The sequence below is a fragment of the Pagrus pagrus genome, assembly GCF_965226575.1.
Source record: "Pagrus pagrus genome assembly, chromosome: 24".
NCBI lineage: Eukaryota > Metazoa > Chordata > Actinopteri > Spariformes > Sparidae > Pagrus > Pagrus pagrus.
The window spans coordinates 2147936-2167908 of NC_140206.1; the positions used below are offsets into that span (position 1 = coordinate 2147936).

Sequence of the window (19973 nt, forward strand, 5' to 3'; positions counted from 1 at the left end):
AGTTATCAATCATTGTTCTTCATTAAGAGGACAGAGACATGATGGAGCTCCCTGATTTATTCTCTTTATGTTACTCGTTGGTTGAAGACTCTTCTGTCACTGACTAATATGGATGGTTTTATAATTAGCGTGGTATTTTATGAATTCCTTAAATAACCAGTGAGATGTTGTGATGTTAATGTGTTTGTTCAGGAGCAGTTAAACCAGTATGAGATGCTTCATGGCACAAAATCAAGCAAGAATACATCACTGCATCATCTAGAACATAAATAATTAGTGAATTTTATGACTCCCAGCATGTGAGCTGGAGATTGCTGTTTGACTGCAGTAACAACAGCACTGCTTTCTTGCGACATCAGGAGTCTTTCCTACTTTAAATATCTTGCATTTTGTTTATTTAACATGACATAATGTAGATTTTTCAAACAAATCTATGTTCAACAACCAAAGATATGTCCACCTTCAGCTGTTAGAAGGTCATCTCACAGTCTAGAGACAACTCTATTAGATGATCATGTGTTTTCTGGCCAGATGTGCTCACTTGTCTTTATAGTTGATCTCAGTCTTTATTATTTCATAGTTTGAATGATTTTATTCACAGACCTTTTTAACAACCACAGTCCAGAATAATTTGATCTGAAAATGAAGATGAATTGGTGGAGATCACACTCTAACTTATCAACTATCCAAGAATAAAATATGTAACCTACAGTACGTAACACAGGCACGTTTAAAAAAACAAATATGAAGTTAAACTGAAACAATATCACACCATGTCTCTTTCTCTCTGTGTCAGTGGATGTGAAAGATGCTGGAGGAGCTTCAGAGAGCAGAGGAGCGTCCTCCTCTCAGACTGAAGGTAAAGCTGCTGTTTTCTCTGGTTTGTATGGAAGCCCTGAAAGACCAAGTGTAGTGTGACTCAAGTATAACTGAGTGAAAGCAAAGATAGAAAAACTTCATCAACCAACTTCAGGATTTGGTCTGGGACATTTTTTTCCAGGATTTTGAATAAAAGTTAATCTTTGACTTTGGTCTATAACTGTGTGAAAGGGCTGGTCAAGACTTTGCTTTAAAGGTGTCTGAACACTGGCCTTTTTCTGAATAGCTGGTTATTGAACCAGCACTGAGAGAGTAGTTAATAGTAGAGAACACAGCGGGACGAGAAACAGGAAGGACGGATTTTATTAATTTTGTAGGATCTGTGTCACCGGACTAGAGGAGACAATCATATGAGCTACAGCAGAGGCTTCAAAGTGAGAGGTGGATCTTCTCAGGGAGGCTCTGAACAGTTGAGGAGAGGCTCAGTGAATGGAGGTGAAACATATGACAGTAGTTATTGTCTTAGTTATCAAAAGGACTTCACAAAGAATATGATAAATCTGTGTGATTTGGTTAAAGAGTCCAGAGTTACAGTCGTTTGGGGGAATCGGTTACTGTTTTCTCACTTTGCTGTCTATTTGTTGATGTTTGAATTCATGTCAGACAACATAAATAAAAACAGGACATTTTTGCTCGATTGTTGAATGTCTCTTGAATTGAATAACATGATGATGTCATAGACATCCAGGAATTAAGCCAAACTAAGCAGGGGAGGCCAACAGACTGAGACTTTAAAAACCTCTGAGCTACAGTTATTTAAAGGATCTGCAGGCCGAACACATTCAGTACAGTAAACTAGTGTCTCCTTTAAGTGAATGAACAAATAATGTAAGAAGAGTAAAGATGTTCAGAGTTCCAACATATCTCAACATCAACCCAACTCTTTGTTTACCCGCTCTGTGATCCCAAACATCAGAGTCAAGTTATAACGACTGTCAAAAAAAAGTCAGTATAAATACAAAACTGTCTCATCCCGACACACGAACTGCCACCCTGATGATCTTTGTTGTGTGTTTTATTCAGGAAGTCATTCTGGAGTTTGTCAACGTAAACTCAAATCTAACCTTCAGAAGAAGTTCCAGTGTGTGTTTGAGGGGATCGCTAAAGCAGGAAACCCAACCCTTCTGAATCAGATCTACACAGAGCTCTACATCACAGAGGGAGGGACTGCAGAGGTCAATGATGAACATGAGGTCAGACAGATTGAAACTGCATCCAGGAAACCAGACAGACCAGAAACAACAGTCAGACGAGAAGACATCTTTAAAGCCTCACCTGGAAGAGACAAACCAATCAGAAGAATGATGACAAAGGGAGTGGCTGGCATCGGGAAAACAGTCTTAACACAGAAGGTCACTCTGGACTGGGCTGAAGACAAAGCCAACCAGGACATACAGTTCACATTTCCATTCACCTTCAGAGAGCTGAATGTACTGAAAGAGGAAAAGTTCAGCTTGGTGGAGCTTGTTCATCACTACTTCTCTGAAACCAAAGAAATCTGCAGCTTTGAAGACTTCCAGGTTGTGTTCATCTTTGACGGTCTGGATGAGTGTCGACTTCCTCTGGACTTCCACAACACGAAAATCCTGACTGATGTTACAAAGTCCACCTCAGTGGATGTGCTGCTGACAAACCTCATCAGGGGGAAACTGCTTCCCTCTGCTCGCCTCTGGATAACCACACGACCTGCAGCAGCCAATCAGATCCCTCCTGACTGTGTTGACATGGTGACAGAGGTCAGAGGGTTCACTGACCCACAGAAGGAGGAGTACTTCAAGAAGAGATTCAGAGATGAGGAGCAGGCCAGCAGAATCATCTCCCACATCAAGACATCACGAAGCCTCCATATCATGTGCCACATCCCAGTCTTCTGCTGGATCACTGCTACAGTTCTGGAGGATGTGTTGAAGACCAGAGAGCGAGGAGAGCTGCCCAAGACCCTGACTGAGATGTACATTCACTTCCTGGTGGTTCAGTCCAAAGTGAAGAAGGTCAAGTATGATGGAGGAGCTGAGACAGATCCACACTGGACTCCAGAGAACAGGAATATGATTGAGTCTCTGGGAAAACTGGCTTTTGATCAGCTGCAGAGCGGCAACCTGATCTTCTATGAATCAGACCTGACAGAGTGTGGCATCGATATCAGAGCAGCCTCAGTGTACTCAGGAGTGTTCACACAGATCTTTAAAGAGGAGAGTGGACTGTACCAGGACAAGATGTTCTGCTTCATCCATCTGAGTGTTCAGGAGTTTCTGGCTGCTCTTCATGTCCATCTGACGTTCATCAACTCTGGCGCCAATCTGCTGGCAACAGAACAAACAACAGACCGTCAATCTGCAGAGACACGTCTCTACCAGAGTGCTGTGGACCAGGCCTTACAGAGTCCAAATGGACACCTGGACTTGTTCCTCCGCTTCCTCCTGGGTCTTTCACTGCAGACCAATCAGACTCTCCTCCGAGGTCTGCAGACACGGACAGGAAGTAGCTCACAGACCGATCAGGAAACAGTCGGTTACATCAAGAATAAGTTTGAAGAGAATCTGCCTGCAGAGAGAAGCATCAATCTGTTCCACTGTCTGAATGAACTGAACGATCGTTCTCTAGTGGAGGAGATCCAACAGCACCTGACATCAGGAAGTCTCTCCACAGATAAACTGTCTCCTGCTCAGTGGTCAGCTCTGGTCTTCATCTTACTGTCATCAGGAGAAGATCTTGACGTGTTTGACCTGAAGAAATACTCTGCTTCAGAGGAGGCTCTTCTGAGGCTGCTGCCAGTGGTCAAAGCCTCCAACAAAGCTCTGTAAGTGTGGAGAAGTTTCTTCAGAATGCAGTAAATGTGCTGTTATTGACCCAAATAGAAATAATTTTCTTGTTCTGCTCATTATTCTTTATCCAGACTGAGTGGCTGTAACCTCTCAGAGGGAAGCTGTGAAGCTCTGTCCTCAGTTCTCAGCTCCCAGTCCTCTAGTCTGAGAGAGCTGGACCTGAGTTACAACAACCTGCAGGATTCAGGAGTGGAGGAGCTGTTGGCTGGACTGAAGAGTTCACACTGCAATCTGGAAAGTTTGAGGTCAGATCATGTTACTGTTTGTTGTGAAATCATTTATATATTTCTGGTAGATTGTTTTGCTATCAAACTTGTTTTCATTCAATGTACCTTTCATTAATTCAGCTCCTGCACAACAAGAACAATGAGGATGGAGAACCTCATTTATGTTTGACATCATATGACTTTGATCCCTGGATGTCTGTTTATTCTCAATTCAATCTTCATTCATTGTCACGCTGACAACATACTTTGAACTGAACAGCACTGGAACAAGAGATTATATATACCAGTCATTCCCAGAGAGGATTTTATTTGGGTTGCCAAATATATTTGCAGACTTTCGTTCATAGTCTTTAATTTAAGATCTCTATCTGCAGTACACCTTTGAGCCACATGGGGAGCTTGTTGGTATCCAGTGCCTCGAGCACAGAGACGGTCCTACTCTGGTGGGTCCATCCTGTGGACTGCTACAATGGTGGGGAGAAATGGACTTTAGGCCCAATGTTTTATTCACAACCACAAAAAGCAGCAGGTCAAGAAACCCTATGAAGTGACATGTTCCATCTGTCTATCAGTCCATCTCTGCTCCATCTCAGTGAGATGGACAGCGTCACACTGAGACACACATTCTGTTTGAGTTCATCATTTCACTGATTCACAGCAGAACGCCCACTTGCTTGTAGGACTTACAGTGATCATGTGACAAAACATTTAGACATATTTAGATTAATCTCTTTTGAAATGGCTGGTGTATTGAAGACAATATAAGTGGACGTGGATAAATAGTTTGGAATGGTAATTTATGCACAGATCTGCTCTTTTCAAGTTTATTAGGCCTATTGTGAATTGGGTCGCATTGTTATCATTTTTAAAAAGTGGGACCCCCTGGGGTGCTCCTGTAGCTCAGTTGGTAGAGCATGCGTCCCATGTACAGAGGCTTTGTCTTCACTGCAGCGGCCCAGGTTTCAAGTTTGACCTCTGGTCCTTTGCTGCGTGTCATCCCCCCTCTCTCATCCCCATTTCCTGTCATATCTGTGAGCTGTCAAGTCAAATCAAATCAAATCAAATTTGATTTGTATAGCCCAAATTCACAAATCACAGTTTGCCTCAGAGGGCTTTACAATCTGTACAGAGACGACACCCTCTGTCCTTCGACCCTCGATTCGAGTGAGGAAAAACTTGCCCCCCCCAAAAAAAAGCCCTTTTAACAGGGAAAAAAAAATGTGGAAGAAACCTCAGGGAGAGCCACAGAGGAGGGATCCCTCTCCCAGGACGGACAGACGTGCAATAGATGTCGCATGTACAGAGCAGATCAACGAGATCACAATGTATACAATTATAATGGATGGTTGACAGGAATGAAAGTACATAAAGAGGCATCACAGCAACAACAATGAAATGCACATGGAAATGTGATTACTAGTGATAACAGTAGTAGTGGTTAACGGTAAGGATAGTATGTAGTAATGCATTACGATAATAGTAGTGGAACGTATGTAACAGAGATATGACTAATATTAGCAACAGTAGTGGTGGGTGTCGGGCAGGGTCATGGCAGTAGGCGCATCCACGATCAGGCAGGGCCATAGCAGTAGGCGCATCCACGATCAGGCAGGGCCACAGCAGTGGGCGCATCCACGATCCACGACCCGGGCGCGGCCAGGATCCATGGGAGCCTGTAGGACTAGAAAGCACAAGGACTCCGGGGAAGAAGTGAAGTCAGTGACATGCAGAGATGGGGCATGTATACAGGCATAATGTATACAGATGGAGGGGAGGGGAGGAGAGAGAAGCTCAGTGTGTCATTGTCCCCCGGACTAGGCCTATAGCAGCATAACTAAGAGCTGGTCCAGGACAGGCCTGGGCCTGTCCTGGCCCAGCCCTAACTATAAGCTCTATCGAAGAGGAAGGTCTTAAGTCTACTCTTAAAGGTAGAGAGGGTGTCCGCCTCCCGGACCAAAACAGGAAGATGGTTCCACAGAAGAGGAGCTTGATAGCTGAAGGCTCTGGCTCCCATTCTGCTTTTGGAGATTTTAGGAACTACAAGTAATCCTGCGTTCTGGGAGCGTGATGCTCTAGTTGGGTGATAGGGTAATATGAGCTCCTGGAGATATGATGGTGCCTGACCATTAACAGCTTTGTAAGTGAGGAGAAGGATTTTAAACTCTATTCTTGATTTTACAGGGAGCCAGTGCAGAGAGGCCAATACAGGAGTAATATGATCTCTTTTCTTAGTTCCTGTCAGTACACGTGCTGCAGCATTCTGGACCAGCTGGAGACTCTTTAGAGACTTGTTAGGGCAGCCTGATAATAGAGAATTACAATAGTCCAGTCTGGAAGTAACAAATGCATGGACTAGCTTTTCTGCGTCTTTTTGAGACAGGATGGGCCTGATTTTTGCAATGTTACGTAGATGAAAAAATGTCCTAAATAAATAATCCTCCTAATATGAAGCTATGAAAAGGCCAATAAATACTTTTTTTTTTTATGCGTCACCGGAATAAAAGTTTTGGAAAACCTGATACTGCATCACCAAAACTCAACATTTACCATGTTTTCTGTCTTCTTTTTTTTCTCTCCAGGTTCAGTGGCTGTAACCTCTCAGAGAGGAGCTGTGAAGCACTGTCCTCAGTTCTCAGCTCCCAGTCCTCTAGTCTGAGAGAGCTGGACCTGAGTAACAACAACCTGCAGGATTCAGGACTGAAGCTACTTTCTGCTGAACTGAAGAGTTCACACTGTGTCCTTGAAACTCTCAGGTCAGGATTCATTACTTTATTTCATTATTTCATGTAACTTTACAATTGGAGCAGATCTTGATCATACGCTTAATATTATTCAATTTATTTAAGAGACTCAACATTTCCAAACAAAATAGATAAAAATAGTGAAATATACAACAAGATAAATAGACACAAGATTCAAGTATGTAGGTTATATGTACACAAGTGAGTATGTGTGTGAGTGGTAGGGCATTAATGACTTCAGATTTTTTCAAGTCGACTTATCTGTCAATAAAGTCGAGTCGACAAGTTGTTTGATGACGTCATCACATTGACACAGCGGAGGAACACCTCCATACATGGGATGTGTGTCTGGCCCACAGCCGGAGAGTTTTAAAACCAGGAAACAGCTGATCACAGCAATCAGTCCATCACTTCAGCCGCGGATGTCAAGATGAGCAACTGGAAAGCCGCTGAGATCCGAGAGATGCTAGCGTCTCCTCGGTCTCTGTAGCTGACAGCTAACGGACACAACCAAACAGCTAGTAGCTGCTGGCTCGCTACTTTCAAATTAAAAGCCCCCCACTAAGAACCCAGTTCTAAATTCCAATGGGGTGCAATGCAAAGCTCTTATTTTGAAGACAAATTCGTTGTCACTGTTCACGGCCCAAAAAAAAAACAAAAAAAAACACGACTTGTCGACCGCTCTCAGGGGTCGTCGACTTGCGGCACTGACGCGTCGACAAATCGGCTTTTCTGTTAATGCCCTAGTGAGTGGTGGTAGTGGGGGTTTATTGCACTGGTGTGAAGTCTTTAGAGAGTCACCCGCAGTTTCCACTGGATACGGTACAGCTGCGTTACGGCTCCGGTACGATTGTGCTCCGTCGTCCTCGTCCGGCAACCCCCACCAGTTGCGTTTTGAGTCCGCTACGGCGCAGCTCCGCCGATCAGCTGGAGAAACGAAACCGAGGAATTCCCGCGATAATTACATAATCACACACGACCGCAGTTATATGTATGTGTTATAAACACAACAACACGAAGTGTTCCCGACCGACGGATTAGAAGAAGAGCTTGTATTTGTCTCTTTTTTGAGGTTTTTGTGTTTGTATCAACACGGAGTGTTTTATTTTGAAAATCAACCGGATTTCTTGTTGTTGTTTCGTGTCTGACTTCCTGTCTGCTCTGTGCTAAATTCGGCTGAATTGCTGCGTTTTGTTGCGGCGTCCGCCAGAACCCGCAGATTCCACTGGATACGGTACGGCTGCGTTACGGCTCCGGTACGATTGTGCTCCGTCGTCCTCGTCCGGCAACCCCCACCAGTTGCGTTTTGAGTCCGCTACGGCGCAGCTCCGCCGATCAGCTGGAGAAACGAAACCGAGGAATTCCCGCGATAATTACATTATCACACACGAACGCAGTTATATGTATGTGTTATAAACACAACAACACGAAGTGTTCCCGACCGACGGATTAGAAGAAGAGCTTGTTTTGGCTCTTTTTTGAGGTTTTTGTGTTTGTATCAACACGGATAGTTTTATTTTGAAAATCAACCGGATTTCTTGTTGTTGTTTCGTGTCTGACTTCCTGTCTGCTCTGTGCTAAATTCGGCTGAATTGCTGCGTTGTGATGCGGCGTCCGCCAGAATAGAAGTCCTGCGTATCTGCTCCGCAGGGCTGCGGACTGCCGGAGCTGGCACGCAGCAGACACGCAGCGCAGCGGACCTGGTGGAAATTAACACATAGACTAAAGTGTTACGGATCAGCTCCGCCGCCGTGGAGGAGCCGTAACGCAGCCGTACCGTATCCAGTGGAATATGGGGGGAATAGAAGTCCTGCGTATCTGCTCCGCAGGGCTGCGGACTGCCGGAGCTGGGACGCAGCAGACACGCGGCGCAGCGGACCTGGTGGAAGTTAACACATAGACTAGAGTGCTACGGATCAGCTCCGCCGCCGTGGGTCTGTCAGTCTATTCTGCACTTTAGTCCCGACTTACTAATCTCAACAACCATTGGATGGATTGCCATGAGGTTTGGTTCAGACATTCATGCTCCCCTCAGGATGAACTGTAATTACTTTGGTGATCCTCCATCATCAGGTCATCATTTTAATCTGTACAATATGTTGGTTCATGACCAAATATTTGCAAAACTAATGGCATTTCCATCAGCTTCAGTTATACTCTGTGTTTAGTGCTGATCAGTAAATTAGTGAAAACTAAGATGATGAATATAATAAAGGTTAAACCCTTAAACACAGATGTGCACTGAATCATCAGGACCCTCAGCTGATCTGTGATGTGTGTTGTTTTGTGTGTCTGCAGGCTGTCAGGCTGTCTGATCACAGAGGAAGGCTGTACTTCTCTGGCCTCAGCTCTGGACTCCAACCCCTCCCATCTGAGAGAGCTGGACCTGAGCTACAATCATCCAGGAGACTCAGGAGTGAAGCTGCTGTCTGCTCGACTGGAGGATCCAGGCTGGAGACTGGACACTCTCAGGTATGAAGAGTCCTGCTGCAGCCACAGACAGTCAGTGTGAGACTCTGTATCTCCACTGTAGATGGTTCAGTGTCGGGAGGTCTGCTTCGTTCACTCCACCTCCAGCTGTTCAGTTCAGTTCAGGAGAAAAGGCAGCATGGCAGGAAGCCAAGAGTTACAAGTGAAGAGAGGAAGATGAGAAGAAGAGATGAAGATCAGCGACCAGGAGAGTCTTGGCACAAACACTAAAGTTACACCTCTTTTTTCAGACTAGTTTAGCGCCTGTTCAAAATGTGCCTGTTTGATTTGTTGGCCTCTGGTTTTGCTGCTTGATGAACCGTCATCCAAACTCCTTCACACTCCACACTGATTGCAGAGGGTTATCAAAACATTAACATTAAATCTAATTTCCACCACGTCACTGCTGTGTTATGATATTAATAATAACAATAGACCCTCTGTGTCAGACGTCTGATCAGAAAATACTGAACCTCAAATTCAAAAGATTTCTGTGACACATAAATGAACTTAATCACTGAATGTCATAGAAACTCTTTCCCTGAACTGGAGAATCAGTGTTTCTGCCAAAGTGCTTGACTTTGAACTTAAAATGGTTCTGACATGGATCTTTATCAACACTGGAGTAACTGCATCCTAGATCATCACTGACAGTGTGTCTGTGCCTCAGTGTGAAACATTTACAGACTGTAGCAACTGTCTGTGGCGTCAGTTTAAAGTGAACAGAAGATATAAAACAGTCCAATAACAACGTTAGATGACACTAGGGCATTGACGAATACTGCATTTTAGTATTCGACGAATACTTCCCAAAAGTCGACTAATAGTCAAATATTCGCCTGTTTTTTTTGTTTGTTTGTTTGTTTGTTTTTTTAATCCATGCGGCACCGCTGCTGCCAGACCTAACCCTCCTCACTGAGTTTGCCTCTCTTAATGACCATGAAAACACATAAATACTGTTTTTACAACCTGGACCTTATTTCTAGCATAAAATACGATCATTTACTCACCCAGATAACTTTGGTGTCATTTGGTGTCGTTCGGACGAAATTAGATCCAGTGGATCGCCGCTATATCCATATAATGCGAGTGATCGGGGCACCGAAGCGCAGCCTCTATGAGCATTATCTGCCATGAAACTAGTTCATTTCACCAATATTTTGTTATGATACACTCGTGCTATTCCCCTCTGAGTCTGCCTCTTGCCTGTTATCAACATCCGGGGTCTGTAGGTTGAGCTACTACCTCTGACCTGGAAGATGTCGTCTCTGAGCTGTGCGCGCACCCGTGACAGCCCGGCTTGTTTACCTGTAGCTGCTACTGCTAGTTTGACCCCGGATGTTGATAACAGACAAGCCCGGACTCAGAGGGGAATAGCACGAGCGTATCATGACAAAATATTGCTGAAATGAACTAGTTTCGTGGCAGATAATGTGTTATATAGAGGCTGTGTGTCGGTGCCCCGTCACTCGCATTATATGGACATATCGGCGCTACACTGGATCTAATTTCGTCCGAACGACTTCAAATGACACCAAAGTTATCTGGGTGAGTAAATGATCATATTTTATGCTAGAAATAAAGTCCAGGTTGTAAAAAACGGTAGTTATCCTTTAAGATCAACATTGCATGTAAATTGTGAAACAAATGTAGCAATCTCGCTATTAAACATAAAAATGTCCACAGGTTACATAAAGTTTACAGACGTTGTTTATTGAAATAACACATTTTATCCAAATTGATATTCAGAATTAACAGAAAATATAGGCTTTAAATGTGTTAAACAAAACTTAGCCTACTCACCACCACTGTGCAACGTCATAACGAAAAGTGCAAAAAAAAAAGCAACATACTGTAATCCAGTGGGCTATCAGCCTGTGCCTGCTTAACAGTTATTCGCTCTCGTCAAAGTCCTCCTCTTCAATAATCCAATTCTTGCGCTCCTGGTTTGCGTTCAAGAAAACAAGGGCATCCACATGAGCTGGGTGCAAACTTGCTCTCTGACGGGTAATCGTGTTCCCAGCCAGGGAGAAAACTCTCTCACTTGGGGTGCTTGAAGCGGGGACAGCCAGGTAGATTCTGGCCAGCTTTGCCAGGCGGGGGAACTGCTTCTCTTTGCGGGCCCACCACTCCAGGGGGTTGCTCGTGGTGGAGATGCGGGGCAGATGGAAATATTCTTCAACATCCTCTGGACAGGTGCTGCCAGCCCTTTTTTTTTTTACTGGTGTAGTTCGTCGTAATCACTTTCCAGTCTTGTTTTTTTACTCCTGGGCTCCTCTCCGATTTTGCCCACGTCGCTGTCTGCTGCGGCGTCATCGGCACCTGCAAATAAAATCACAGCCAGAGTGCCGGTCGTGTTTGAGTCCAGGGTTTCAGTGAATTTAAGTTTAGCTATTTTCAATTTTGCAAATATATTAAAGCACAGACGTGACCTCACATACGCACGCACACCACAGTATCTCTCTCTCTCTCTCTCTCTCTCTCTCTCTCTCTCTCTCTCTCTCTCAAATTAATAAATAATATTTACCTGTAGCTACAGGTACATCTCGCAGTAGCTGAATCAGGTGGCTTTTAACCTCCGCTCTGGTGTTCTCTGGAAGGAATCGGAGATCTTTAAATCTGGGATCCAGGATGCAGGCAGTGATAGGAACCGATCCCGCCAAGTCGTCCTCAGTGTCCAACTTGAACCTGGTTTTCAGCTGTTTTAGTACCGTGTTCTTAAAGTTGCGAGTTGCTGTTACATCCGACTCTTCAACTTTAAGCACCACATTCACCAGTTTGAGGATAACGGGGTAGATAAATGAGAGCCCGACGTGCATTTCCCCACACATGATCGTAGTTGCCTTTGCCAGCGGTCTCAGCACAGGCAGTAGCTGCTGGATTAGTTCCCATTGCGAGGCTCTCATTGACGGGGCTTTTCTGGCGGTGGATTTAGTGACAGTCTCATCTTCGAGTACGGCTTGGACAGGGATGCGCTGCTCGTTAAGTCGCTCCAGCATGTAAAGGTAGAATTCCAGCCTCGTTCTGGAGCCTTTTCTCTTTCATATTAAGCTGGGCCTGTCGCTGCGTCAGAGCACTCGTTGCCACAGCCGAGTGGCGAAAGTGGCTGACCACACGCCTCGCCGCATCTGTGGTTTTTGCCACTTCAGCTAAATCCAGCCCCGCCTTTATCGCCAACTGTAATGTGTGTCCAGTGCAGCCGAGGTCGTGGTTGAAATCTTCACACAGACTCATCGCCAGTGTCATGCTGCTAGCATTGTCATGTATAACGCAGAACACCGTCAGGCCCCACTGACTGATTGTGTCCGTCAGTCCCTGAGCAATGTTAACAGCGGTGTGCCGCTCTGGCATTGCGCAGGTGCGGAGGACTTTTGCCTTCAGCTCCCAGGTGTCGGTGAGATAATGCGCTGTCACCGTGATGTATGCCTCCATGGTTGGAGATGTCCATAGGTCCGTAGTGAGTGAAACACTCTGATCTTTCATTTCAGTTGCTAATTTCGCTCGCAATTCATCATACTGGTGTGTGATGTTGCTCCACAGTGTCCTATGGGACGGGATAACGTAACCCGGCTCGAAAAAATGGATAATGTCCTTAAAGCCATTTCCAGACACCGCAGCAAGCGGTCGCATATCCTTCACGATGAAATTCACCAACAGACCAGTTATTTTCCTTTTTCTTTGGTCGGATATCTGGCGTGTGGAGAAGTCTCTCATTGTTGTCTGTTGTTGGTGCTTCTCTCCGCTAACGTTGCCGCTGCTGCCGCTAGCCCCGGCCGGGTGTAGCTTCAAATGGTTATGCATTGTAGACGTACTGCCATGGTAATTTAGAGTAGCCTTACATATATTGCAGCTAACGGTTTATCTGTTTTGGTAAAGTATTTCCAGACCTTAGACACTTGCAGGTGAGTATTGAGAGCCGCCTCAGCCATTTTACTTTCAGTCTCCTTTCTCTTTTTTTTCGTCTCCTGTCTGCTGCTTGGCGCCATTTTCCTTGGCGTGCTGACATCACTCACACGCACGCACACACACACACTGCACTAGTCTCACATGCCCCCAGCTGCATATCTGCGGTACCGCTTTATTACAGCACCGGGCTTTTGAAAAAAAGAAAAACAAGGAAAAGACGAATACTCGACTATCACGCACAGCGTCGAATAGTGGTTTTGATAGTCGAATAGTCGAATATTCGATTATTCGGTGAAACCCCTAGATGACACAAGGTGGAACATTCCTGTCACATCACCATAACAGCAGCAGTGCATAGATGAATTTAAGATGGGTCAGTGGTGCCGTCTTGGCTCCTGTCATGAGGAAACTGCTGCTCCAGCTGAGTTTGGGCTGTTTTGGGTAGTTCTCATTATAACAGCCTGCAGGGGCAGGAAAGCTTCGGTGTTTTGCACGTCACCAAAATCAAATGACAAAAGAAAAGAAAACATTCAGTGATCAATCATCTGCTCCATTGATTAACATGATATGTGACCTGTGCAGAGCTGCAGCTCTCTACAGTAGCTGGTGGACCTCTGGTTTAATGCTGTTGTAATGTACTTCAGCCCGGCTCGTAGCTGGTGACTCAGCTTCACTTTCAGCTGTTCTGGACTCGTGTTCAGGTTCTGCTGGTGGAAATCCAGTGTTTCCTGATTTAGCTGCTTCAAAATAAAAGCTTTCAAATAACTAACGGGGGGTGGGGGGGACAAATAAAAAACAAAGATCTGAAAAAGAACAGGATGGATCACCATGCTTCTACAGTTTGATCCTTTTTTAATGTCAGTGTGACGGTCCTGGTCCTGTCGTTTTTATGTATTCAGTCCATTTCTCCCACTTCCGGCAGCATTGATCCTCTTGAGTCCTTATTTTATAAGTCAGTTGTTCCATAATATGTATTTCGTCCATAACTTCCATCCAGTCTTCCTGTGACGGGGTCTGTCTTGTACCATTTTCTTGTAATTGCCTTTTTACAGGCTACTCACATAATTTTCAATATGTATCTATCATCTTTCAACACAACATTTCCTGTAATGACGCCAAGATATAATAATGTACAAGACTTGGATACACCATAACCCAAAACTCTGCCCATAACTAAATGAACATCTTCCCAAAATTTTGCGATCTTAGGCCAGAACACGTGTGAATGGTTCACATTTACATCTCCACAGCTTCTCCAACACGGCTGATTTTTCTAAATTCTTCCATTTGGCTACATAATCTTTGTCACACCAACAGATTACATGTCTAACTTGTGCAGCATGAAAATATCCCTGAAGGTTTGGCAGTGCCAAACCCCCCTTATCCTTTCCAATCCGTAATGTTTCAGATTGATTCTCGGTCTGTGACCATTCCATATAAACCTGGAAATGGTTTTGTCCCACAGTCTGAATGGTTTTTCGGGTATCTCAATGGGTAGTGACTGAAACAGGTAAAGAAGTCGGGGTAGAACGCTCATTTTTATGGTCTCTATTCGTGAACCGATGTCTGATGGAAGGATAGCCCACCTGTCCAAGTTGCTCTTAATTTCCTTCTCCAGTTTGACGTAATTAGCTTCATATAAATCATCAGTGTTTTGTGTTGAAGTGACCCCAAGATATTTCATTGTTGTTGCTCTCCAGTTCAGATTATGTTTTTGTTGTATGATTTTGGATGGGGAGTAGTTGAATGTTAGGATCTGTGTTTTGGTCAATTTAAGCTTGTATCCAGAACAAAAGCCAAACATCTCTGGTTGGTTGATTAGTATGGGGATGCATGTGTCTGGGTCCTCTAAAAAACAGACCACATCATCAGCAAAAAGTCCAATGGTGTGTTCCTCTCCCCCGACCTCTACTCCTTTAAGATCTCAGGGGCTCTATGAAGACTGCAAACAAGGTTGGAGAGAGACAGCAGCCCTGTCTAGTAGATGGTCCTGAAGCTGTGCTCTCAGTCAGACTGCCGTTTATTCTTGTCCTTGCGGTCGGGTTTTGGTAAAGTGTTTTAATACGTCTGACAGCTTTGTCATTAAGTCCGAGTTTTTCAAGTACCTGATATAGAAAAGTCCAACTTACGCTATCAGAAGCCTTTTCTGCATCGAGGCTTATTAAGGCTGCACATTTCTTCTTTTTTAGAATATGGTTAATAACATGTAGAGTTCTCCTCATGTTGTCTTGGGCTTGTTGTCCCATAATAAAGCAGCAGAAACACAGCGAGAACAAAAAGCAGACTGTGCAGGTGAGATTCAGAAAAGCCCTGGAAGCTTCAAACAGGAATCTGACCTCAAAAGTTCTGACGTCCAAATCCAAAAGTCCTGTAATATACAAACATGAGCACGAGCTGACATTGGATCAGACAGCAAGCGTAAGGTCGCCCACAGGAAACAGCAGCAACATCCAATAACATAAAGATGAAGTCATGAATCCAAAAAGAGGTTTGTGTGTGTCCTCACATGTTGTCGTCCTCTTTCACACACACCAACATCCTGTGGCTCTCAGTGTGTGAGGAGAGTGGCAGAGGTGAAGAGGTTCAGGAGAACAGGGAGAAGCAGGCCTGATGGACATGTTGTGTTTCTGTGTATGAGTCATGTCATGTCCATGTCTGCATGCTGAAAGAGGATGTGCTGCTCTGACCCCCCTCCTCCTTTCAGGGTGGAGCCTGCTGGAGTCCGATGGTTGACACCAGGTCTGAGGAAGTGTGAGTGTGTTTTTACTTTGATTCAGCTGCACACTGTGACATCACTCAGTCACATCTGTGATGTCATCACCACACTGACGATACATTAATAACTGCAGCTGTGTTGTGTCTTTTTCTCTCCATCAGATTCCTGTGAGCTCACAGTCGACACAAACACAGTCAGCAGATACATCAAACTGTCTGACAACAACAGGAAGATGACACGTGTGGAGGAGGATCAGTCATATCCTGATCATCCAGAGAGGTTTGAGACCTGGTATCCTCAGCTGCTGTGTAGAACTGGTCTGACTGGTCGCTGTTACTGGGAGGTCGAGTGGAGAGGAGATGTTTCTATATCAGTGAGTTACAGAAGAATCAGCAGGAGAGGAGACAGTGACTGTGTGTTTGGAGCGAATGATCAGTCCTGGAGTCTGTGGTGCTTTAATGGTCGTTACTCTGTCTGTCACAATAACAGACACACAAACATCTCCTCCTCCTCCTCCTCCTCCTCCTCCTCCTCCTCCTCCTCCTCTGGTAGAGTAGCAGTGTATGTGGACTGTCCTGCTGGCACTCTGTCCTTCTACAGAGTCTCCTCTGACTCACTGATCCACCTCCACACCTTCAGCACCACATTCACTGAACCTCTTTATCCTGGATTTGGGTTCTTCAGTCCTGGTTCCTCAGTGTGTCTGTGTGGTGTTTAGTCTGCAGAGTCTCCTCCTGTCACAGAAACATTGTCAGTGCTGAACAGTTGAGTCTGTACAGGATCACAGTCACATCAATCTTTCAGCTTCTTGTAATAAATTCATCAGTGAACTTTGTACAAAATGATTCAAACTGATTGTAAAGATTGATGGTTTCCTCCTCATCAATGATTCTGTTCTGCACATTAAAACTGAGACATCACTTCACTTTGTTCTGCACTTGTTGTATTTGACAGTCGTCAGCATGAAGCTGGTGACTCACAGAAGGACTTTAACAGGCAGCCGCTGTAAAGACTTTAAAACAGGCGTAACGTGCGTCTCCTTCTGGTCTGAGTCAGCAGTCGTGCAGCAGGATGTTGAATTAGCTGCTTTCATAATGTTTCTGTGAGTGTTACGGCCTCCGTTCATAAAAGTCAGAGCTGAGGCTCAGAAGGGGCTGGAGGATGCAACATGTGAAGGACACCAGACACAAGGTTCATAGTTAACTCACAGCTTTTATTACATCATTCAAATTATTCCCAAAAGAAACCCAGGAACAAACAAAAAGGGGCTGAAAGGAACAAAAGATGGGAAGACGCTGGACCAACCAGGCAGTGGGCCGTCGTTCCCCGCGTCTCCCCCTGAACCACCTTGATGAAGACTGGTCCTAAAACAAAGAAAAGGAAGAACTGAACCAGCGGTAACCTCCGGCCCAAACTAACACGGTAAACTAAAATAACACAACCCCAGCACCTAAACTATGCAGGACTAAAAGTGTCGTAATTAAATAAATAAATACACCATTAAATAATTAATTAAATGTGTCATTAATTCATTAAAATACCAATTCATTTCATGTAAAAAAACATAATTATTTCACTATTTAATGAATTATTTCATGGTCCTGTGCTGCAGTGCTTCATGAATTTATTTCATCTGTCAAACTCGCCCATCAAAGTCAGTGGGCGGGGCTTACTGAATCTAGTCTAATCCATTGCTTTGGTCTGAAGTCTTGAAACCGGAAGAAGAAGAAGAAGTCTTTGAAAACATGGCGGCTACGTTGATGGAGGATCCCCATGAACTCTGTAGTGAGCTGCTGAGATATGTTAGAGCCTGCAGAGTGTGTGGAAGCAGAACCCTCTGACCCAGAGCATGTAGCGTGTAGAGCAGAGGAGCTTGTTGAAGTTGTTGAGTTATTTCTGCACTTTCCCACCAAGATATTGACCAACACACACAGGGACCAACACACACAGGGACCAACACACACAGGACCAACACACACATGGACCAACACACACAGGACCAACACACACAGGGACCAACACACACAGGCCCAACACACACAGGACCAACACACACATGGACCAACACACACATGGACCAACACACACAGGACCAACACACACAGGACCAACACACACAGGCCCAACACACACAGGACCAACACACACAGGCCCAACACACACAGGCCCAATTCACACAGGACCAACACACACATGGACCAACACACACATGAACCAACACACACAGGACCAACACACACAGGACCAACACACACAGGACCAACACACACAGGCCCAACACACACAGGGACCAACACACACAGGACCAACACACACAGGACCAACACACACAGGACCAATACACACAGGACCAACACACACAGGGACCAACACACACAGGACCAACACACACAGGACCAACACACACAGGGACCAACACACACAGGACCAACACACACAGGACCAATCCACACAGGGACCAACAAACACAGGACCAACACACACAGGACCAACACACACAGGACCAACACACACAGGGACCAACACACACAGGACCAATCCACACAGGGACCAACAAACACAGGGACCAACACACACAGGACCAACACACACAGGGACCAACACACACAGGACCAACACACACAGGGACCAACACACACAGGGACCAACACACACAGGGACCAACACACACAGGACCAACACACACAGGACCAACACACACAGGGACCAACACACACAGGACCAACACACACAGGACCAACCCACACAGGCCCAACACACACAGGACCAACACACACAGGGACCAACACACACAGGACCAACACACACAGGGACCAACACACACAGGACCAACACACACAGGACCAACACACACAGGGACCAACCCACACAGGCCCAACACACACAGGCCCAACACACACAGGACCAACACACACAGGACCAACACACACAGGGACCAACACACACAGGACCAACACACACAGGACCAACACACACAGGGACCAACACACACAGGGACCAACACACACAGGACCAACACACACAGGACCAACACACACAGGACCAACACACACAGGGACCAACACACACAGGACCAACACACACAGGACCAACCCACACAGGCCCAACACACACAGGACCAACACACACAGGGACCAACACACACAGGACCAACACACACAGGGACCAACACACACAGGACCAACACACACAGGCCCAGCACACACAGGCCCAACACACACAGGCCCAACACACACAGGACCAACACACACAGGGACCAACACACACAGGACCAACACACACAGGACCAATACACACAGGACCAACACACACAGGACCAACACACACAGGCCCAACACACACAGGACCAACACACACAGGGACCAACACACACAGGACCAATACACACAGGACCAACACACACAGGGACCAACACACACAGGGACCAACACACACAGGACCAACACACACAGGACCAACACACACAGGGACCAACACACACAGGGACCAACACACACAGGACCAACCCACACAGGGACCAACACACACAGGGACCAACACACACAGGACCAACCCACACAGGCCCAACACACACAGGGACCAACACACACAGGGACCAGGGCGTTTGGCTTTGACGAGTGCAGTTCTGGACCATCAGGTTCTTGGTGGATCACCAGCTTGTCAAATTGCAGCGATGCTCGAGTGTCAAAGAGGACCATCAGGAGACGCATGAAACAAAGCGCTTTAAGGTTTTTACACTAAATTCATGTGTTTCCACTTGATGAGCTGCTCTCATCCACTCAGAAAGGGCGTTACGTTCAGTGTAACATTACTCCATGTTGATGTGTGTTGTTTGTGCACAAAGACTGACCTCTGTTCAGCTGTGAATGAGCAGTTGGACGTATTATATATATATATTATATATATAAGTGAAGTCCACAGAAGACATCCAAACAGCGGCTACAAGCTAATGCGTGCTGATCTGAATGCAGGAGGTGTGCATGTTCCCAGTGAGCATCATGATATGGGCATTATTTAAATGTATTTTAATGTATTTATTATTTAAATATGAACTATAAATTAGCGAGCCGAGCTAATGTTAAGATAATGTTCCTGTACGTTTCCATTTGCAAAGCATCAGTCATTTTATTTGCAGTTTACTTGAAGCCAGCAGCCGTGCATCAACATATCCGATCCTGAAGTTTGGTGAAGCAACTTGTTTATTCTCTTT

At 45.3% G+C, this 19973-nt stretch overlaps 2 protein-coding genes across 2 annotated transcripts in view; both read left to right on the top strand.

Annotated features, from left to right (window-relative positions):
- Positions 1-16481, top strand: part of LOC311252934 (NACHT, LRR and PYD domains-containing protein 3-like) — a gene marked incomplete at its 3' end in the record, with an annotated part of 46301 nt that extends 29820 nt beyond the window's left edge. The window contains exons 5-9 of the mRNA XM_084346598.1: positions 1903-3679; positions 6511-6684; positions 8971-9144; positions 15752-15798; positions 15925-16481. Of these exons, the coding sequence (XP_084202724.1) occupies positions 1903-3679; positions 6511-6684; positions 8971-9144; positions 15752-15798; positions 15925-16481 (2729 nt within the window). The remainder of the gene's footprint in view (positions 1-1902; positions 3680-6510; positions 6685-8970; positions 9145-15751; positions 15799-15924) is intronic.
- Positions 1-19973, top strand: part of LOC311253452 (uncharacterized protein) — a 298131-nt gene that overhangs the window by 184305 nt on the left and 93853 nt on the right. The window lies entirely within an intron of this gene.